Source organism: Scyliorhinus canicula, chromosome 1 (genome assembly GCF_902713615.1).
Source record: "Scyliorhinus canicula chromosome 1, sScyCan1.1, whole genome shotgun sequence".
Taxonomy (NCBI): Eukaryota; Metazoa; Chordata; class Chondrichthyes; order Carcharhiniformes; family Scyliorhinidae; genus Scyliorhinus; species Scyliorhinus canicula.
The window spans coordinates 154,814,159-154,837,998 of NC_052146.1; the positions used below are offsets into that span (position 1 = coordinate 154,814,159).

General features: G+C 48.3%; 1 protein-coding gene across 1 annotated transcript in view; it reads left to right on the forward strand.

The window, feature by feature from the left end:
- Positions 1-23,840, forward strand: part of LOC119968685 (glycoprotein endo-alpha-1,2-mannosidase-like protein) — a 65,637-nt gene that overhangs the window by 17,667 nt on the left and 24,130 nt on the right. The window contains exon 2 of the mRNA XM_038801287.1: positions 16,524-16,633. Coding sequence (XP_038657215.1) covers positions 16,524-16,633 — 110 coding nt within the window. The remainder of the gene's footprint in view (positions 1-16,523; positions 16,634-23,840) is intronic.

The window sequence follows — 23,840 nt, forward strand, 5'->3', positions numbered from 1 at the left end:
ATTAAGTCTCCTCACTTTTAGGTCACTTCACAGTTATACCCCATCAATTTTAGATAATCTCATAATTACATCTCCCTGAATTTAGATCCCCTCACATGTAGATCCCATCACAAATAAATCTCCTCACATTTAAATCGCCGTGCGATCTTCTCTTTACAAATTGCCAGTTCAGATTTCCCTGATGTTTCTTCTCCAAATGTCTCGCAAGGACCATAACACCCATCCTATCGGTGATCAAAATTCCACACCATTTTCCAAATGGACCCATCAACCCGTATTATCATGTAATTTTACTTGTTGTTTATTAACTCGGCTAAAATAATCCTGTTCCATTTTTGCCTTTATCTGTGTGTTTACCTCTGAAGGAGCTGTAAAGATTGCTATGATATCCTGGTGTTAATAACCTTTGTTATGATTTCTCCTTACTTGCCCTTCCCTCTTCGTAAGTTCCCATATACACCTTTGATCCTAAAACAGCAGACACCTGTTCCAAGGCCTCTACCATGATCACTCGATGGCTGACTGTGAGCAGGAGTGGAAGGCTAGCTACGGATGGTTCTTGAAAGGCTGTTATCTGACTGTGCACTCCTTTGACATCACTCTTGCCAGTCACTGTCTGGGCTACACCCAGATCCCCCTAATCTGTGCATATTGAGTTTGACGGAGACAAGCAACCTCTTTTTAAGACGTCCTACTCCTCTTTTCCCAGGGTTTTCCCTCACTACCTTTCACTAAGAACATAAGAAATAGGAGCAGGAGTAGACCATAAGGCCCAGCAAACCTGCTGGCGATCGTTCATCTTTGACTTCAACGTTTCTTTACTACCCGCTCCAAATATGCCATAATTCTCTGACAGACCAAAAATCTGTCTTCCCAGCCTTAAATGTATTCAACAATGGAGCATCCGCAACCCTCTGGAATAGAGAATTCCAAAGATTCACAACCCTTTAAGTGAAGAAATTTCTCCTCATCTCAGTGCTAAATGATCAATTCCTAAACTGAGATTGTGCTCCTGTGTTCTACATTCAACCCATGTTCTACATGGGTTACGGGTATACGGGTTACGTGGGTTTAAGTGGGGTGATCATTGCTCGGCACAACATCGAGGGCCGAAGGGCCTGTTCTGTGCTGTACTGTTCTATGTTCTATGTTCTATTCCCCAAAACAATCGACAAAACAATCTTCGCCGCCCCAGCGCCGATCATCAGACCAGTGAGGGACTAGCAGCCGCGTCGCGTAAAACACACAGCCTTCACAAAATAAATGGCCAGAGAATTGCCGGGTCCGTGGCTGCGCATGCGCACGGCAATGACCTGCAGCAGTCGCGCCATACAACATGGTGCTGTCTGTGCGTGGACACGACCTGCCAGATAGTGCCCCTGGACACCACCTCTCCACCCCCCACCAGTCTTACCAGTCCTCGCCGAAGCCCCCAGAGCCAGCAGCACGGTTCCCGCCCGACTGTGGTGGCGCTGGACAGAGTCCACAGCTGCCACGCCGGGTTCCCGACCGCTGAGACCGCACGTCAACCATGCGGTCGGGAACTCAGCCCATCGGGGGCAGAGCATCGGGGGAGGGCCTCAGGTGACACTCCTCGATGAGGTTGTTTTTGGAGGGGTGGAGCCTGTGAAAAAAGGCACCGCCTCCGATTCCATCATAAAAAGGATTACGAAATCTGCGTCGGGGAACGGAGAATCCCGCCCTGAGTGTTGATGCCGGGACTGAATTGAGTGTGGTTTGTGTTCGCTTGGGGGCTCTATTTGTGGAGCAATTCAGGACCCATGCGAATGGACCAACGCTCTGCTGGCCCGAATTCCAGGCAATTCTCGGCCCACCGGACGTTCCAACCACTGGGCCGGAGTTAGCGCTAAAGAGCCTGTAATATTTTTACCATTTTTTCTAATTAAGCGGCAGTTTTAGTGTGGCCTATCCACCTCCCTTACAAATCTTTTTGATTTGGGGGTGAGACCCATGCAGACACGGGGAGAATGTGCAAATTCCAGAGACAGTGGCCGGGATTGAACCCGAGTCCTCAGCACCATGAAGCAGCAGTGCTAACCACTGCGCCACCGTGCTACCCAGCTGGACCTGTTTTTAAGCACTCCGCTTACAACACACTCACTGCAGCCGCCAAGATGCTCCCCACCCGCTGAGGTAAGGAGTCCCAGGTGGACCCACAGTACCACGCCAGTGAGGAGTGAAGGGCCACAGACTCAAGCCTGCCCTTCGGAACATTGCCTGGGAGATGGTGGCAATGTGGGGCACAAACCTTGATTTTGGCCCGATGCCTGATTCTCCACCTGATTGTGATTTGCGTTTTCAGCATCGCAAGGTGGAGAATTTCACCCAATACCTCAGTGTCCACTCTTTCAAGCCTCTTCAAAATCAGATATGTCTCAAGGAGATCACCTCTCGTTCTTCTGAACTCCAGAGAAATTGAGACCTAATTTATTCAGCAGCTCTTCAGAGGAAAACCAACTCGTCACAGGCACCAATCCAGTGAATCTTTGCTGTTCTGCTTCCAGGTGATGTAGAGCGGTTCCATAACCCTGCTCAGAAACTAATGGGTATGTATGAGTTGCCCAGGATCATTCTGCTCCCATAAACCCAAAGGTCACTGTTATCATCAAAGCAAAATACTGCAGGTGCTGGAAATTTGGGGCAGAATTTTACGTTGTTCAGGTGTGAAATTGCACAAGAAGACGATGGCCGTGCACCCCAACATCTTCATAGACTGGTTGCGGTATTTTGGTCTCGAGTGCGAGTGTGAATCAGATGCATACCCGCTGACAATTAGGAAGCACAGTGGAAGGATTAAAACTCCAATTGACCTGGATTTTACGTTGCCGGTGCACGGGCAGCATGGACAGGCGGACAAACTGTTGTTGTCAATTTGGCATCCAATGGATAAAAGGGGGCAGGAGCAAAGGCAGGCTGAGTTGGTTATTGAGAGTTTGGGGTGGGCTCAGACGAGATTACTGTGAATGTTTCCACTGCTTTCTTTTGAGGTCTGTACACCATGTTTGGAGTTTTCTGGACATTTCAGTCTTATGACATCTCTCTGAGATTTCCAACACTTTGGGCATCCTCATTTGCATGGGACAGCCCTGTTATATTACTCTTTGGTAATATAGTGTTACTCTGCTTCGTAATCCAGAGTGGTCTGATGGTATAATTCTGAATTATACCACTCTCTAACTTAAAGCAAAACTGATTTATTGAATAATGATTCAATAATGATTGCCCTACCTGCAACAGTAGTGAACACGCCAACATTGAGGGCATTTAAAAATTTATTGGATAAGCATATGGATGATAAGGGCATAGTGTAGGTTAGATGGCCTTTAGATTTTTTCCATGTCGGTGCAACATCGAGGGCCGAAGGGCCTGTACTGCGCTGTATCGTTCTATGTTCTATGTTCTATGATTGATTAATATTGAGTTTGCACACTCCACAGAACTATAACTAGTAATCAAGTAATCTATATTAAAGTAATAACTAACTTAAACTACACGTGCTGCTCCTATCTAATATTAACTATGCTGTGATCTACCTCTCTTACACTCTACTGTCTAGAAACTCCTGGTTAGAAGTACCCAAGATCCCCTGAGTTCTCATATTTATAGTGGGAACTAGTGGTGCCCTCTAGTGGTTGTGTTACACTGAGATGTAATAATTAACCCTTTACTCGTCTACATATATACATATCATTACAAGCCCATTTGCAACTCTGCATACGGGTCTTGTGTGTTCAGCAGGGAGCACCTGCTCTGAGGAGGAAGACGGGGGCCAAAGAAAGAGGAGGCCAAGTTGTCATAGGCATCAACTCAGAGGAGAGGTGCAAGCACAAGGTGTTCAGGTCTAGCAGGGAGGGCAAAGAGGACATCCCCATCAGAGGATGTCACCATCTAGCTGCTTGGGTGTATAGGCAGCAATCCAACTACCTCTACACGACAGAGGTCCATTGTCACAGGAGGCTCCGGCTTTCAAGAAAAGCTGTCACGTCCATTTGCCAGATGATTGGCCGGAGATAGTGCGGGTGGATAACCAGTGTCTGTGGCTGTCAAATTCACAGTGGCACTTAACTTCAATCTTTCTGGGGGGGTTAATGGGGTGATCTTTGTGGATTATGGCCGAAGTCCTTATGAGGGAATAAAAAGATCCTACATTCTTTACACTCTCTGCCTGTCCTGCTTCTGCAAACTGGGCTCTTACCTTCCTCAGAGACTCCAACCTCTCCGGACCTGGACACTATCCTCTTCTATCGCACTCAAGCTTTAGGTCTCCCAGCTGGTGAGGATTTCCAGGTTCACCACCAGTCGCGTTACTAGGGATGCGCTTATCTGTCAGTGCTAAGCTCAGTTCAGTACTTAACCCTCCACCTCCAGCACCATACCATACTGTCCCCTATCCCATTACTTCACCCCCGCGAACCCTGGGGACGTTCCCAACACTGTTGCACACCTGAGCTTTTGATGGACCCAGGGTATCAGATCTTCTCCCAGCGGTAATATACAGACGCAGAGGTGTGTTCTGAGATTCCTAATTCCTACACCCATGAGCGCAACTCAGGATGGGAACCTTTCCTCAGTTCTCCACACTGGGCCATGCCAACTCAGAACTCACCTCTGCTGAGCAGAGGAGAACATTGAACTTTTTCCAGAATTATATCCACCTGTGCCGGGTCAGGTTGTGTCAGCTGACCTCAGCTGCCAACTCTGCCCGGGCCTTCTTGGTGAGTTGAGTGGCCTCCTCCTTCAATACCTTGGCATAAGAATGTCCCTCCTGGCAATCTCTGCCTCCACAATGACACACTGACAGTCTTCCGAGAATCTGGGGGCTGGCTCCCTACTTGATGTGCGCTCCCAGCTGGAGTGTTTTCTGGGTGTTGCTGCTGCCATGATGCAGACCTCCCTCTGACCCCTGACTTCATCAGTCTCTGGCAGCCACCTTTAAACCCCTCCCCATGCCGCCATTGGACCTGGCACCCACCACGCTCCCACCCCCATCCAGACTTGCTTCACGCTGACCGTCCACTTAAGTATGTGGGTTTGAGTAGGGTGATCATGGCTCGGCACAACATTGAGGGCCGAAGGGCCTGTTCTGTGCTGTACTGTTCTATGTTCTAGCCAGCCAGCATGATATTCGGCTCTTTCATTGATCTTGTGTAGAACCGGAAAATGCGAGCCATTCCTGGTTGCGCAGGTCGTGTGTAAAACCCTCGCCCTGTAGTAGAAACAGAAAGTGCAGGAAACACTCAGCGGGTCTGGTGGCATCCGTGGAGCAAGAAATTGAGTTGAAGGCCGGGATCTACTGGCCGCGTTGCGCCCAAAAAAGCAGTGTGGAACGGCGCTACACGACCGGTAGATGCCGGGAGATCCACTTCCAAGATCTACCCGGCTCGCCACACCTCACAAGATCTAACGGATCCCGCGAAGCATCGTGATGTGAATCCCACCCATTATGGGTGGGATCACTGTCTGGAAAATCTGCATATTAGAGTGAGATAGCGAGTTTCATTCTAATATGCGTACCTGAGGTTTAACCAAGGCGTGGGACCTGAACCTCTCACCTTGGAGATCTCGGGAGAGCGCCGTTCAATGCTGGCCCTCATAAAGGGAGACCAGGCGGAACAGCACATGTGGGGGTCACCCATGGGATCGGAGGCACTCAGGTGCATGCCCTCTGGGCAGGGTAGTATCCTGGCACTGCTGGTGCCACCTGGGCACCCTGTCACTGCCAGCTTGGCAGTGCAACCTGGGTGGCAGGCAGACATGTTTGCACGGTGGTGATTGGGCTGCGGGATGCCCTGTACAGGTGCGGAGGGGGGGAGGGGGGGGGGGGCGGAGACACCTTATAGTGAATTGAGGCTTTGGGGAGTTCGGGGGTCTCGGCAGGGGCTCGGGAGATTGGGACGCCATTTAAGGGATCGCTCGCTGCACTGAGGATTTGAGGTGGGCGGAGCTCCTCAGTTGAGCGTGGCCTCGTCAGGGAGCTCCCCGCTGAGGCCCCCGATCTACCCGCATCGCCGTTACCCCCGGCTAATCTCACACGATGGGACTCTGGGGAGTCTGGGAGATTGCGCCCCAATGTTTTGAATCCAACATGACTTCTTCAGAACAGTTAATGATTGTGCTGTCATCATCACCATTCAGCACTGTTGCATTTCATGTCCCATACTCCAGTGTATAGTTCATGGACCACTGATGGTCTGTGAAGGTCCCCCCGGTGGTCCACTTGCAGCTGCAAAGTGCGAGTCACTGATGCACAACCTCACAGTGAGGCCAAATGACAGAATAGGCTGGAGTCCCCATCCCCATCACTTGCATGATGGTCACACAACCAGACCGGCTCCCACACGTGCAGCAAAAGCTGACATAAGCACTAGCAATGTTTTATAAGCAAGATTCATGTTTATGTTGATATTTTTTCATTAATGTAGATGTAAGCTGAATTTTAGTTTCTCAGAAGATTAGAATAATGATGCTATAACTCATATTAAAATGTTACAAATAAACATGCACTCATGTAATATTAATGTTTATGATATGAAAATATCTATACTTCTGTTTCTGTCATGAATTAGTAATACACTTATAATATCTAATAAAATGATTGCACATAAATGTATTAAAAATCAGTAAAATATTTATAGTTCCCATTAATTCCCATTAAGCGTGATGAGGTTTTTGCAGTAAGAAGAGAAAGTGGGTGGAGTAGGAGTGGTAGGTGGGGGAGTGGGAGGGAGGCGGGGAGAGGGGGTGGGGGGCGCGTTTTGCCTGGTCTAAGTAGTCAAAAGAAATTGAAAACCACTGCCATGTTCTGTGATTTCTCACATGCCCGGCTCCTGTCTATCTCCCAATTTGGTAGATCCCAGTAAACGATTGAGTCACGGTGAGAAGTTTGGGTTGTTGATCTGCCATGGCGATACAGGTAGATTTGTGGCGGGAACCAGCACCTATGCAAGAGGCAAGTTGCCCAAGTGTAGCTCTGCTTGATTGGCCTTTACTAGTAGTTACCATTTCTGTGATATAACTGTGATAACAAGCTACCAACTTCAGGTCCACTGCTCCTCATGTGGAAAGTATAGGCATCTGAAATGAAAATGAAATGAAAATCCCTTATTGTCACGAGTAGGCTTCAATGAAGTTACTGTGAAAAGCCCCTAGTCGCCACATTCCGGCGCCTGTCCGGGGAGGCTGGTACGGGAATCGAACCGTGCTGCTGGCCTGCTTGGTCTGCTTTAAAAGCCAGCGATTTAGCCTTGTGAGCTAAACCAGCCCCTGATGGGTTAAATCATGCTGTTTGATGGAACCATCAATTCACCAGACACGTGTTTCCGATATGAATATAGGCTTTAATCGACTTACTACAGAGCCAGCCTGTTACCCGTTGATGAACTCTCAGTGAACTGCAGGCTGACTCTGGACAAGGGTCTTTATACAGCAGCACTAGGGGGAGGAGTCGTGGGCAGAGCCAAGGGTGGAGCCCTGTACAAGCTCCTGAGCATTCCCAGAGCTATTCCCCCTAGTGGTTGGATAACGCTACTGCGCTTACAAAGACATAGTGTGAATTATCATATTACATTCACCACACTGTTCAACGCCTCACACGTCTACGAGATGAGTAACTGGATTGTCCGGTCCCCCGGCCACATGTTTCTCGGCGATGCGCCATCCTCTGGTGGTGGGATTGACTGCTACCTCCGCTTGTCAATGGGACTTGCCATTGAAGCCACCCCAAGCCACTGTGTAACCTGTGGACTGTGGTATGCTGCCGGCAGGAACAGAGGATCCCAAGGCCGGAGAATTTTGGCCCACATCTTAGTTTTCATTGTTTGATTTTTAAGTTCTCATCCTTTGATTCAAATTCATTCATGGCTTTATTCCTTCTCTATCTTTGAAACCTCCTCCAGTGCTAGAACAATCCAAGAGCTTTGCATTCCATCTGCCATCTACAAGGCGAACTGGGGCAGCACAGTTTGCACAGTGGTTAGCACTGCTGCTTCACAGCTCCAGGATCCCAGGTTCGATTCCCGGCATTGGTCACTGTCTGTGCGGAGTCCGCACATTCTCCCGTGTCTGCGTGGGTTTCCTCCGGGTGCTCCGGTTTCCTCCCACAGTCCAAAAATGTGCGGGTTAGGTGGATTGGCCATGCTAAATTGCCCTTTGTGTCCAAAAAGGTTAGGTGGGGTTACTGAGTTACGTGGATAGGGTGGAGGTGTGGGCTTAAGTAGGGTGCTCTTTCCAATGGCCAGTGCAGCCTCAATGGACAAAAAGGCCTCCTTCTGCACTGTAAATTCCATTATTCTATGATTCCTCCAATTCTTGCCTCTTCTCTATCCCCAATTTTATTTTATGTTCTTTCCTGGGATGTGGGTGTTGCTGTCTGGACTAGCATTTCTTGTCATCCTATTTTTCCCTAAGAAGGTGGTGGTGAGCTGCCTTCTTGAACAGCTGCAGTCCATGTGGTGTAGGTACACCCACAGTGCTGTTAGGGTGGGAGTTCCAGGATATTGACCCAGCAACAGTGAAGGAACGGCAATATATTTCCAATTCAAGATGGCATGTAGCTTGGGGGAACTTGCAGGTGGTGATGTTCCCAAACTTCTGCTGCCCTTGCCCTTCTAGGTTTTAGAGGTTGCAGGTTTGGAAGGCGTTGTCGAACAAACCTTGGTGAGTTGCTACAGTAGAATGTGTAGATGGTTAACACTGTTGCCACTATGCGATGGTGATGGAGGGATTGAATTTTTCCAATTAAGGGAAATTTAGCGTGGCCAACCAACCTACCTTCCACATCTTTGGGTTGTGGGGTGAGATCCATGCAGACAGGGTAAAAATGTGCAATCTCCACACGGACAATGACGCGGGATCGAACCCGGGCCTCGGCGCCGTGAGGCAGCAGTGCTAACCACTGCACCACCGTGCCGCCCTTCAGGGAGTGAATGTTGATGGTGATGGATAGGGTGCCAGTCAAGCAAGCTGCTTTGTCCTGTATGGTGTTGAGTTTCTTGAATGGTGTTGGAGCTGCACTGATCCAGGCAAGTTGAGAGTATTCCATCACACTCCTGACTTGTGCCTTGTAGATGGTGGACAGGCTAAGGAGAGTCAGGATGTGAGTTACTCATCACAGAATTTCCAGCCTCTGACCTGCTCTTGTAGCCGCAGTATCTATATGGCTAGTCCCGTTAAGTCTCTGGTCGATGTTAATCCCGAGGACGTTGATAGTGGAGGATTCAGCGATGGCAATACCATTGAATGTCATGGGGAGGTGATTAGATCCTCTCTTATTTCGTTCCACCATTGACCACCGTCTAGGCTCCGACACCTGAAATTCATTTTCAACATCTAGCCAGGGTCTGGTTTAGCACAGGGCTAAAGAGCTGGCTCTTAAAGCAGACTAAGGCAGGCCAGCATCACGGTTCAATTCCCATACCAGCCTCCCCGAACAGGTGCTGGAATGTGGTGACTAGGGGCTTTTCACAGTCATTTCATTTGAAGCCTACTTGTAACAATAAGCGATTTTCATTTTTTTTCTGCCTCTCAATGTCTCTCCCCTCCTTCAAGATGATCCCTACAGTTGATCACCAGTTCTAATTTCTCCTTCTTTGAATTAGTGTTTGTCTTTTAACACTTTTATGAAACACCTTGAAATGTCTTGCTTCGTTAAAGCTGTTATCGAAATGTTGGTTATTTTTATAATTAAATGGTATTATACTATATGAAACTGCATTATTGAAGTCTACTGTTGGCTTTGTCAAGAATTATGAAGCAGAGTGTCATTGCCAGAACACTAGAAGCATTTTGTAACCATTGCCTCAGCATCAAAAAGCGCAAGTTAAAAAATAAGTAGAAGCAGGAGCTCCTCCCTGTCAGAACTACTGAAGAATGGCCTGGAATTATTTCCCACCTCTGCATCCTAAAGTAGCCCAAACAGATGAAAAAATACAAACAGGTGGGACTTCAAAATTGCCATATTAAGGGTTGACACGCGCTCCTTTATTGATTGGGTGTAGAATGTAACACCCATCAGGAGTTGCGCGGGAGTTGAATTTGATCAGTAAGATCGAAGGCCGACATGTTGCCATGTCAATGGTTACGAGCCCCACCTCCCTCCAAAATCTGCCAATAGAAGGGACCTTTGTGGGATGGCCAATCAGGTGCAGAGAGCCCACTGAGGAAAAAAGCAAATTACTACGGATGCTGGAATTTGAAACAAAAAACGGAAATGGTGGGAAATCTCAGCAGGTCTGACAGCATCTGTGGCGAGAGAATGGAGCTAACATTTTGATTTTGGATGACTCATTATGAGAGCTAGAGAGAACTGGAAATAGGATGAGATTTATACTGTGTTGGGGGGAGGGGGAGCTGTAAGAGCTGAATAGAGGGTCAGTGATAGTTGGAGGCCAGGGAGAGATTGACAAAATGTAGTGGACAGAAAGACAACGGGTATTAAATGGGGGTGATCATTTAAGAGCTCAGAATGAGAAAGCTCACTAGCTTTTCATTTTTTCAAAACTATTTCATAGGATGTGGGCAGCACAAGGAAATCAACATCTGTTGCCCAACATCTGTTACACAGTAACTTAATTGAAGCCTACTTGTGACGATAAGCGATTTTCATTCCTAAGTGCCCTTGAGATGAGTGGCTTGCCAGGCCATTTCAGAGGGCAGTTAAGAGTCAATCACATTGCTGTGTGTCACGAGTGATGTGTAGGCCAGACCAGGTAAGGCTGGCAGATTTCCTTCCCAGTGGACATTCATGAATCAGATGAGGGGCTGAATTCTCCGCTTTGCGAAGCCGGCAGGGAAATCGCAATCAAGCGGCGAATAGCGTGCAATGGAAAAATCGCAATTTACGATATCAAAGTTTGCTCCTTGCGGTGGGTCCATGCAAAACTGTCATTTGCATGGATTTAAATATCATTTGTGGCTTAGACACGTCCTTCTCCAATGCCCCGCGATGCTCTGTCCTCCTTAGGTGGACATCTCACAGGCGGAATTTGGTTCAAGTGTTGACAAACTGGAACTGGTTACCACAGCTGCTGAGGATGAGCAAGAGGCTAGAAAAACTCTGAAAACCCATCAAAGATTGTCAGACTCGCTGTAGTGGGGAACGGCCTGACTCAGGCCACCATTGCTGCAGCAGGTGATTTAAATGCACCCCTTCAGTGTTACAAACAGGCTCCTGACTGCTCACAGTGCTGAGTGCTGCCTGTGTCCTTTAAATGCTCAGAAGGCCTCTAGTCATCTGTGACTCCACTCTGGATACCCTCATACCCCAACCATATTATCAAGGTGATGGTCGTGGCCAAGCTCAATCAGGAGCCCACCAGGTGTTGGCACTCCTCGGAAGCACAGCCCCACTCTAGAGGAAGTAGGGGAGCAGCAGAGCTCACCCCAACCAGACTACACCTGCCACACAGCCTTTCGAACCCTCCCTGGTTCTCCGCTCCTCTCAGGACAGAGGCCTCACCAGTGACCCCCACCCCTCAGGATCACCAACTGTCTGATCCTGGTGAGGCTGGCAGTGCTGACTGCCTCTGCCACCACCTCTGAAGCGGTGTGCAGGAGGGTGGGCGTGAGTCTGCAGCCCACCATGGGGAAGAGGATGACCCTCCTCTCCTCATTGGCATCGCGCAGTGGATCCACCTCAGGCCACCGAACTCAGGGGGCAGGTCTTCTCTGAACCATCTTGGTGGCTGCAGTGAGTGTATGGTGATTGGAGTGCTTAAAAACATCTCCAGCTGTCAGGCTCTTTTGCGCATATTCCGGCTCCAGCGGTTACAACGCCCGCTGGGCAGGGAACAGCTTTCAATTTGCGTCGGCAGAGTGCTGGCCAATTTGTATGTCCTGAATCGCGGAACGGATAGCGCCCCAATGGAATCGTGAATCGCATGATATTCTGAGGGCGCAATCTAGCAGCGGACTTGATGAGGCTGGCAAATCTCGCAAGATTTACGAAGCCCGTTACACTCATGAAATTTCAGATCGTGCAGGTGCCCTGTCCATATGAGGTGGAGTGCGAGGGGCTCGAGGTGGGCTGCGGCGGATTCGAGGTGGGCTGCAGGGGGCTCGAGGTGGGCTGCGGGGGGCTACGGGGGGCTCGAGGTGGGCTGCGGGGGGTTCGAGGTGGGCTGTGGGGGGGCTCGAGGTGGGCTGCGGGGGGGCTCGAGGTGGGCTGGGGGGGGGCTCGAGGTGGGCTGCGGGGGGGCTCGAGGTGGGCTGCAGGGGGGCTCGAGGTGGGCTGTGGGTGGCTCAAGGTGGGCTGTGGGAGGCTCAATGTGGGCTGCGGGGGGATTCGAGGTGGGCTGCGGGGGGGCTCAAGGTGGGCTGCGGGGGGCTCAAGGACCCCCTGATTACTACGCTGGGGCATTTGGGGGTCCAGAAATCAGTGCACCATTTAAAAATGGTTCCCCGATCTCTTCCTGCACTGGCGAGCTGAGCTCATTAGTGCGGGAAATGAGCCTAAATGCAGCCTGAACGGAGCGTTCCTCACCGAGGTCCAGAAATGAAGCAGAATCCTGTTTAATAGCGGAGTCATTCTCGGCACTGCAAGTGCCAGGAAACACTAGGCTAAACACACCCAAAATGGGACTGTTTCTTTCCGTTAAACCATGCCCATCGTCTCCCAAATGGAGCATTTTGGCAGAGGTTTTACAACAATCCATGATAATTTCATGGTCACCATTACTGAGACGAGCTTTCCAATTCCAGGTTTTTTATTAACTGAATTTAAATTCTGTGGCTGCCATGGAGAGATTTGAACCTGTGATACCAGTGCTTGAGTCTGGGCGTCAGCATCACTAATTCAATGACATTACCATTTTACTACATTCTTCCCCCCGGCCCCCCAAATAACGCAATGATTACTGACATGGCAGCTGGCCACATGTGACGCTAATGGCACCATGCTGTTTAGGGTTAGGAATAGGAGCTGGAGTTAGTGGTTTGGGCTAAGATCATGGTGTTAGGATCATTGGCACGGGTCTATGGTTCTAGTTATAAGTTAATGGATAAGGTCAATGGTTAGGGGTCAGGATTAAAGTTACAGCCACTATTACCAACACTGTTGTCACTAGACTTGTCCTTAGCTCTTTCCCATTGCTACCATGGAAGTTTGTATTGAGGGCTTGAAGCAGTTCAGACTGCACACCCTCTCATCTTCATTCTTTAGATTTGGAATACCAGGGCCAGGATTCTCCAAAATCGGAGCAAAGTGTTGACGCCGGCGTAAACACTGGAGTGTTTCACGCCGGCATCAACGGACCACTTGCCACTGCGATTCTGCAACCTGCAAGGGGCCAGCACGGCACTGGAGTGCTTCATGCAGCTCCGGCTGCCGATACAGGCCCCAGCACTTCCGACCGGGGATCCGTGCATGCGTGTGGCGGCCGTTTTCGCACCGGCCCCCGCACAACATGGCGGAGCCCTACAGCGACCCGGCGCGGAAGAAGATAGGCCCCTCCGGAATGCACGCGCCTCCCGATCGGTTGCCCCCGATCGCGGGCCTGGCCATCATGGAGGCCCCCACTGGAGTCTGATCCCCCCCGCCCATCACCAGGATGGCCCCTGCAGCCACGATGCCGAGCTCCCGCCAGGTGAAACCATACGGAAACCACACCGGTGGGGTTCGGCGGGAACTCGGCCGCTCAACCACGGAGAATCGCCACGGGTGCCTCTTTCAAAAACCCCCGACCGGTGCCGCGTCGACAGTGCGCGTGACTGGTGCTGATTTTCCGGTCGCTGGAGAATTGCGTCTCGGCTTTGGGCCCGATCGCGGGCATTCTCCGCCCCCGCGCCGATTGCGATTTTGCCACGGAGGCTCGGAGAATCCCGCTCCAGAACTTTGGAATGAATGGAAAGAACGGTGTTCATTCAAAATTCCAAAACTTGAGAAAGATTTAGTTCCACAGAGAGAATTCTCAGTCATGCAATACGTTATGGCATCATGGTGGAGGTTAATTGGAATCAGTTTGACCACATTTGTTGTGGGAATCAAACAGCTATTCGACTATCATGTTCCTCACTCCCCAACTGACCAGACGACACTCAAGCGTTTCAACTCAAGGACTTTATTCGAGCTCCTACAGGGGAACTAAACATCCACCAAGTGGCTTGCCAGCTCCTCAAACAAAGAAAATACAGGGCAATTATACTTTTGTTTATCTTCCAAGTAATTAACATGTACCAATCAAAAAAATACATCTCTTTAGTAATAATCTATATCCATTCGCAGCTAATAATTCGGATTACATAATGTATAGCTGTAGCGCTAACAATTATACTCAAAGCCGAGAGACTGGTACAATAGAGGCTTTATTGTTGTACGATGTTGTCCCTCCATCTGCAACTGTAGACTAGGGTCTGAGTGACTCACACGCATATTTATACACAAGCTCCCTGTGGGCGGAGCTAGCCGGCAGGGGCTTACCGGAGGAACCTGTATTACAGGTACAGGCATACATCCCCCTACTGCAGTACGCATAACTACAGTGGTTATCTCACCACAATAGCATATGTGTATAATTATCTAATCACAATTTGGGCACGTATACTTAATTATAATATCACCAAGCACATATTTGTCTTTGCTTAGGCACAAGTAAGATAATAAAATATGCCTGACCAATGGTGAATGAAATGAAATTTGCTTATTGTCACAAGTAGGCTTCAAATGAAGTTACTGTGAAAAGCCCCTAGTCGCCACATTCCACTGTCTGTTCGGGGAGGCTGGTACGGGAATTGAACTGTGCTGCTGGCCTGCCTTGGTCTGCTTTAAAAGCCAGCTCTTTAGCCCAGTGCTGAACCAGCCCCAGTGTACCATATGGTGTACCATACTCCCTTTATATTGTCCTGTGTGTTAGTGAACACACATGACCTACCACTGCATAATGATCAATTGAATTTTTGTGTACGCGCTGTGAAATTACAGCCTCCCTGTAATTGATATAGCAATGGTCTTTGAATGCTGTCTATAGGCAGTCTCAGCTGAAACAACTACAGCAGAATTCTCTGTCGGCTGGATCCTCCGGTCCGACGACAACGCTCACGCCCGCGTGTTTCCCGACTGTGTTGGGTGGCCACAATGGGGAACCCCATTGGACAGCTGCGGCAACAGAGAATCCCGCTGCCGGCGGAGGCGCACCGCGCTGGAAAACGCATTTGGGGGAACAGAGAATCCCACCCTTTGTTTCTCATCACTAGTTTTATGTCTTTGAGAATTTAGCAGCTTGTGTGATTTTTAGCTAATTGTTAACTAATCAATTTAAATAGCTCATCATTCCTGAACTGGTCAAATAGAGTTTTGAAATAAAAACCTTTCAAATGTGTTTAATCTGTCCTATTATTGTCAATCTCAGATGATACTTGACAAAGTAAATGGAGTTATTTCTAATGCAGCAGACTTTATGTGGATTACAGATATGTGTGCAAACTCACTGGAAAATCTGTTTTACACTGAAGTCCTTGCAGGGCTGGCTAAGGAGATCTAAATGAGAACTAATTGGAGGTGAAGCCCATACTTTACATCAATGATTAACTTATTTTGGCCCATAAACTGCACAGAGGCTCCCGGCTGCATTACGATTCTAATTGAGAGCCGTGCTGGCAATGCTAATAATGCAGGAGCTCAATGTTGCTGCCATTGCATATCTGCTCTCGTTTACATTGCTGTAAAGTCGGCGCTGTGAAAACAAAGCCCCGTAATGTTGCAATAGTGGAAGCAAATTGTTTCGTCATGGTATTCCCTGTGTGGCACACAGAATCATATACTGCAAAAGCCTTCCGAAAACTTTGTGAAGAATTTTAAGGTCCGCCCAGAAGCAGGCTGGAAGACGGGGGGGGGGGCACTAAATTTGGTGCAATGCCGTGGGTGCTGCCCCCACCACAATTTTAGGAGCAGCAGGGGAGGTGTCAGGCAAACTCAGCTCTCCCACCAACAAATGAATGGCCTCTTAGTAGTGTTGCCAACCCTCCCGGATCGGGCTGGAGTGTCAAGGAATTAAAGCTCAATCTCCAGGAAACGTTTGTGGGCAACCCTGGGGAAAAGATCATTTCAAAGGATTTTTTTTTGTCATTTTCTTTGAACATTTCTGTTTACAAGTTATAGAAATATTAATCTTCAGGGAAGGAAATCGGTCTGGCCTGGCGTACAAGTGACTCTAGATTCACATCAATGTGTTTGGCTCTTAATTGCCCTCTGGGATGGCCGAGCAAGTCACTCAGTTCCAGGGATGGGCAACAAATGTTGGCCTTGCCAGCGACACCCACATCCCATCAAAAGATTTTTTTTAAATGCCCAGCAACCAAAGGAATGCCTCAAGGCCCCTGGGCGACTGCTAGCATCCCAAACTTCATCCATGGGTTATGGGCCACACGAATGGCACTATGATAATCACAGCAATTGTATCAAGTTTCAAACAGCAATTTATTGAAAGTGTATGGTGACAAGACATATTCCAATAAGGTCTCAACTTCCTTTCTATGCGATCGTCACTGTATTTCCTCTCATCCAATTCCAGGTGTATTGGTATTATCCTGGTATCCTTCTGGATTAGAAGATGAGAACAGCGAACGGATGGATGACCTTGTACCTGCCATACTGGACGCTGCCGACAAGTACAGTCTAAAGGTAGTATTATAGGCAGACAGCAGTATATCAATGTCATATCCACTCTTTGGCAGAACATCTTCACTTCACCATGTCCGAGGTGATTTTCTCTCCCTTTGTCTCTCCTTTCACTCTTAGAAAATCCTGAGAAATATCACAGGAACAGTAAGAAGATTTTAAGAAAAGGGAAATCTGAAGCGTTGGATGTGAATATGAACATGTGCTAGCAGATGTCATAGTAGGAAATAATAAATCTTTTACAAGCATCCAAAAAGATCATTAAGAGAAAGTATAACTGCCCAGCATGAAGTGGGGAATTAATTATGGATGAAAAAAGTCAGAGACAGTAAATAATTAGTTAGCAGATGGTAGAAGCTAATACAGAAATATGTACCAGTAAATCATTGCTTTGCCTGGAATGAGTATTTGTCGGCGTGAAGGGGTGGAGGAGGGAAATATGATTGACTTTGACTTTCAGTTTAATAAACTGAATTCATTGCTCACGGTATGGTCTCTTCTACACTTGAGGCGATTAAATGCAGGCAGGCAGAACATCTCCAGTCTGCAAGAACCTCACTTTGGCATTTTAATTCCCTACCTTGTTTGCACACCGAAAAAAAAAGATCAATTTCAGATTGTAAAGTCTGTCCACCCATTTTGTTTCTTTTGCCTTTGTTGATTTTGTTTTTTCTACCTTTGGCCAGATTGGCTGGCCATTGAAATCTCCATTAACACCAGCTGGACCAGAAAATACTGCCAGCTGGAAGGGCTGGAAAATTCTAGCCTTAGTATTTTGCTTTCAGATGGCGTTCTTGATTCTGCCATTCACACCTCCTCTACGTACATCTTTTGTTTCTTTACTTGTCCCATTACCAATCCCTATTGACGTGGACAATCAACTCTTTTAGCATTTAATATCTCCTGCCTTTGACCCTATCACAGATCTTCCCTGTAATTCTTTTTCCACCCTTCCCCCATCCACTTGCTTAAAACCTATTCCATCTCAAACTTTACCCAGTTCTGATTAACGGTCACAGACCTGACGCATTGGTAAAGATTCTCCGTTTGGGAGTTTATGGGCTGGATTTACCAATTTGGAGGCCAAGAGTCGACGCTGGCGTGGGGACTGTGGCATTTTACGAAGGAAAAATCGGCGCCAATCCTGCGGCCGGTGAGGGGCTAGCAGCCGCGCCGAGTAAAACCCCCGGCTCCCACGACAAAAACGGCTGGAGAATGACCAGCAGCAGTCGCACCTTAAAACAAGGCGCCGGACGAGCGTGGACCCGGCCTGCCAAATACAGTGTTCCATGCCATGCAAAATTATGCCTGGTGTGGAATTCAAGGGGATTCCCGGGGGAATCCCGATATCGGGCCGCCATCTTGAATGAGCGGCCCAATTGCGGAGTCCCGCAGCCTCCTTTCCCTGCACTGCAAATCGGCCATGACCCCACCCACCGCACGCAAGTTAGCCCCAATCCCCCCACTCACGGCAACCCCCCATCCCCGGATTGCCTGGGTGTCCCCTGACCCCTAAGTATGGGGGTTACCTGGCCCACCACCCACCTTCCCCAGGGACCTCTGTAATATGGGACCCCCCCACAGGGACCCTGTAATATGGGGACCCCCACAGGGACCCCTGTGATAGGGGGACCCCCAGTGACCCCTGTAATAGGGGACCCCCAAAAGGACCTCTGTTATAGGATGAATCCCCACAGGGACCTCTGTAACAGGGGTCTCCACCACTGGGACCCCCTTGCCTCAAGGAACCCCCTCCACAGAACTCCCCCAAACCCCCACACAAACAACTCCCCACACACAGATCCCCACCACACACAGACCCCCACCCCGCAAAGACCCCATCCTGTCTTCCCCCTAGAAAGAAAACCCCTATCTGGAAGCTAGAGAGCAGTCCAGATAGGGGCTGTGGGAAGGACATTAGCTGTAATACTTACTTTTCAGCTCCACGTGTCCATTCCTCGAAGGAGAGCAGCTGTGCCTGCATCTGGATCCCACAGATCCCCTATCTGTAATCCATTTATGGCTTTCGTTTATGACTGACAGCTCGTAAAAAACATCTATCTCTTTGATCCATTCATATCCCTTCAAGCTTCAGTGGCCTAACTGGTGAAACCCCAATGTTTATAAATATTGTCCAGATCAAAGGGAGGTAAGTGCAGTGAAATCACTGAGTGATTGGAATGCACTTAGGGGGAGGGCCCAGGCAATCCGGGGGTTAGAGGCTGCTGTGTGTTGTGGGGGGCAGAGGCTGATTTGCGGCTCGGGGGAGAGGATGGCATCAGATAGTCTCTACAATCATGGGCCTGACGTGATGGACCTCGCAATGGGCCATTGGGCCACCGTGAAGTCCACTACATCAGGGCCATGATTATAGAGACCACAAGTGAACGTCAGCCATGTGCTTCCCAGCTGACTGGAGAATCACCGGAGGGCGCAGAATAGGGCGCAGGCCCGCTAAATAGATGCGAATGAGTCATTATGGCCCATATGCATTTATTTACATGCTCCCACTCACATGCTGCCTGGAACTTGTTCATGCCACCAGCGAGGGATCAGAGCATGGCATTTGAATCGGCGCCCAGCACCGATCCCGATTTTGCCCCAACAACCGATTCTCCGTCGAGGAACGCATTCTGGGCATCCCAGGGATGGTTACCCCAATAGGAAATCCCGCCCATTGTTTCTCTCTCCATAGATGTTGCCTGACTAGCTGAGTATTCGCAGTATTCTCTGTTTTTATTTTGGATTTTCAGTATCTGCAGTATTTCACTGTTGCATTCGTGCTCGGTTGCTTCCTGTCCCTTCTTCTCTCTTCCATGAACTCGCCCTCTGTTTTATTTTGTATCTGTTGGCTCTCTTGTTCCCACTTAAGGGGGTGTGATTTTACTCCCATTTGAGCTGTCAGGGAGAACGGCGATTGCAAAAGATCGCATTTCCCGATTTTTAAATAATAATGATCTTTATTAGTGTCACAGGTAGGCTTACATTAAAACTGCAATGAAGTTACTGTGAAAAGCCCCGCGTCGCCAGACTCCGGAGTCTGTTTGGGTACACTGAGGGAGAATTCAGAATATCCAATTCACTTAACATACGTCTTTCGAGACTTGTGGGAGGAAACCGTAGCACCCAGAGGAAACCCACGCAGACACGGGGAGAACGTGCAGACTCCGCACAGTGACCCAAGCGGGAATCAAACCCGGGTCGCCGGTGCTGTGAAGCAACAGTGCTAACCACTGTGGTACCGGCCATCCCTCACCCACCCCTCACATCCCTCCACCGGTGATGTAACTAGGTTCCCACCACAAAGGGTGAGAACCTCATTGTATTACATTTACATATAATTAGCAAGCCCCCACCCCTGGCAGATGATCCCCTCTCACTGAATAATCATGATTCGTTGATGTGAGGTTTACAACAGCTAATTAAAAATGTGAATTAGTTGAGGGGATCCTCCCACGGCGCAAAGGCAAATATAGCCCCCCGGGGCATGCGGTGGAGGATGGGAGGAGGGGTTCTCCTTGTGTGTGTGGAGTAGGGCTGACGCCTGTGAGGGGCGGGGGGGGGGGGGGGGGGGGGAGAGATTGCCCATGAGACTGCAGTGCTGAGGGGAGAAGGCGGTAGAGTGCCTCCGAGACTGTGGTGCTGGGAGGAGGAGAAGAGGGAGATTGCCTCCAACACTGCGGTGCTACGGTGGGTGCCCCAGTGTTGGTGCCCCAGTGTTGGTTGTGGGGGAATGGTGCCCCCATGCTTGCGAGGGAGGGTCTGCATGTCCATTGGGTGACGGGGGGTGCTGGGAGATGTTTACTTTCTTTGCTGATTGGAGGCCATCTTTAAAGGGTGCCCCCCCTCCCCCCCCAGACTGAGACTGGAAACCCCGCCCACTCATTTTGTTTCTCAGGGAGCCTGCAAATCTGGAATAAAACCTGACTGCAGTTGGAGAGCTACACCCTGATTTTCAGCCTGAAACTCTGAACAAAATGGAAAAATTCCATCCAAGAGCTGCATCCTCATTTGCTTTTCCTCAACTACCCTCAGTGGGATTGCTTTCCTCAATGTTTGTTCTTGTCACTCCATCTCTCTTTCTCTCTTACACTTATCATGAAAGTCAATAACTCAAGGTGTTTTCCTTTAGGCTGATGGAACTGAATCACGGATATTTTGTTCAGTATGGAAATGAGGTGGACAGTATCCATGGTTACCACATTATGCAAATACACCGCCCTCCGCTGTGATACTCCTATATTAAAAGATTCATGGATTGGACAGGGTGCAGAGATGAGCAATTAGAAAGATTCCCATCTGTGAAGAGCATGAGTTGTGAGGAAAATTAAAACTTATGAAATATAAATTTTAAGCAATTATTCAAAAAAGCCTGTTTATTCGAAAAACTGCTGAATATTTTCAATATTCTGGCAGGCGTAACACAAAAACATCTGGGGAATTCAAAATGCAAATGAATACAAATTCGGACGGTCAGGGTAAAAGATGTGATGAATGGACATTGCTGGCCAGAATGTATGAACAGGAGTGGGTCATTCTGCCAAGCCTGTTCTATTAGATCGTAACTGATCTTTCACTCCTTCCTCTTTACTCCATATCCTTTATCTAATCCCTTACCAAAGTTTTAAATTTTTAAATTTTTCCACATCCTCAACTGGTTTTCGAGTCAGAAAATTAGCGATTTCCACTACGCTTGTAGAAATCCTTCCTGACATCACCCCTGAATGGCCTTTGTGATGGAGTCATGTTCACACAATGGATATCTTTGAAAATGTTGCCCAACACAAAGGTCTGGAGCTTCTGTTCGTTTGACGAGGGCCGTCAGCATGATCTATGCAAAATCAGACAAACTGACCCAAAAGCTCATGTTTAATTAAGTTATGCCCCAAACCACAATGTTTCGTGTTTACTGCGATTTTGTTTACACCAGTTTAAGATTCATTTCGCCAGATCATGTTCTGCCCTCAGGGTTGGCCGCATCTGAAGGTCAAAACTCAAGAGATTCCGACGATTACAATTGGTGCGGAAAGGCTCTTCAAAGCGCATTCATTTTCTGAGTTGCATGAAGGCACCAGGAGGCACAAATTAAGTTACTTCAAGTGAAAAAATACTTAATTCACTCGGAAGCTGACTTGTGTACGCCAATGAAACTGTTAAGTGATTCAGTATAGTTTTATTTAAAGCAATTTTTTGGGTGATTTTATATCAATTGCTCGTAGATGGAGGACTGGACGTCCTTCTTCTCTTTTCAGTTGCAGTAATATAACTCTGCAGGTTATCACTCAAGGAAGACTTTCTAATTGAAAGAAACAATTATGCTCTATTACACAGCTAATTGTGCAATTGTCTGAGGATTTTATATTTGTGCAAATTAAGTCTATTGGAAAATTGAATTATTATCTAACCACTCCTGTTTGCTCCACAAATCTAAATTTTACCCCCAAAATAATACTTCTCTGTATATGCATCTTTGGTAACAGTGTCAACGATAATGTCACCTGTGTTTAGCACTGCTGCTTCACAGTGCCAGGGACGCAAGGCCTTGGGTATCTGTGCGGAGTTTGCACATTCTCCCCATGTCTGTTCGGGGTTCCGCCGGGTGCTCCAGTTTCCTCACAAAGTCCAAAGATGTGCAGGATTTGGTGGATTGGCCATGATCAAAGCGTGGAGTTACTGGGATTGGGCAGGGGTGTGGGCCTAGATAGAATGCACTTTGAGAGGGTCAGTGCAGACTTGATGGGCTGAACAGCCTCCTTCTACACTGTAGGGATTCTATGATTGTGTAATCCATTGCTCCCAGGAAATAATGGGGCTCCCAGGAAAGTGTATCGTGGGCCTGGATTTTACAGGGCTGCAGGGAGCTTCTTGGCCTTTTGGCTAAGATCAAACATAGGATCAAGCCCGAGAGCAGGTGTAACGCCTGTCCTTGTCAGCTTGGAACCTTTGTAGGGATCATGAATTGGATTCAGTTTGAATTTGAATTGATTTTGGAGATGGACTAAGGGCTCACCCTGTCCACTTTCTGCACTGACTTTGTAACTTTGAGAAAGGAATAAAATGTTTCTTTTAAAAGACTGTGGGATGGCGTGGTCATTGAGAGGTTTATCACGTGGTGACTGGCAGCCTCCCTCCAGGCTTGGAAGGGGCCTCGCTGATTGGGCATCCTGTCATCTATGGAGGGCCCAGTTCTGCTAAAGACACCACCCTTGCCGTCGCAACAGATTACCCCAATAGGAAATACATTTTTATTTTGTTTCGTCTGTAAAAATGATTTAAATTGTGGCCTGTACATAGAACATAGAACATAGAACGATACAGCGCAGTACAGGCCCTTCGGCCCTCGATGTTGCACCGACATGGAAAAAAACTAAAGGCCATCTAACCTACACTATGCCCTTATCATCCATATGCTTATCCAATAAACTTTTAAATGCCCTCAATGTTGGCGAGTTCACTACTGCTGCAGGTAGGGCATTCCAGGGCCTCACCACTCTTTGCGTAAAAAACCCACCTCTGACCTCTGTCCTATATCTATTACCCCTCAATTTAAGGCTATGTCCCCTCGTGCTAGCCACCTCCATCCGCGGGAGAAGGCTCTCACTGTCCACCCTATCTAACCCTCTGATCATTTTGTATGCCTCTATTAAGTCACCTCTTAACCTTCTTCTCTCTAACGAAAACAACCTCAAGTCCATCAGCCTTTCCTCATAAGATTTTCCCGCCATACCAGGCAACATCCTGGTAAATCTCCTCTGCACCCGTTCCAAAGCTTCCACGTCCTTCCTATAATGAGGCGACCAGAACTGTACGCAATACTCCAAATGTGGCCGTACTAGAGTTTTGTACAACTGCAACATGACCTCATGGCTCCGGAACTCAATCCCTCTACCAATAAAGGCCAACACACCATAGGCCTTCTTCACAACCCTATCAACCTGGGTGGCAACTTTCAGGGATCTATGTACATGGACACCGAGATCCCTCTGCTCATCCACACTACCAAGAATTTTACCATTAGCCAAATATTCCGCATTCCTGTTATTCTTTCCAAAGTGAATCACCTCACACTTCTCCACATTAAACTCCATTTGCCACCTCTCAGCCCAGCTCTGCAGCTTATCTATGTCCCTCTGTAACCTGCAACATCCTTCCGCACTGTCTACAACTCCACCGACTTTAGTGTCGTCTGCAAATTTACTCACCCATCCTT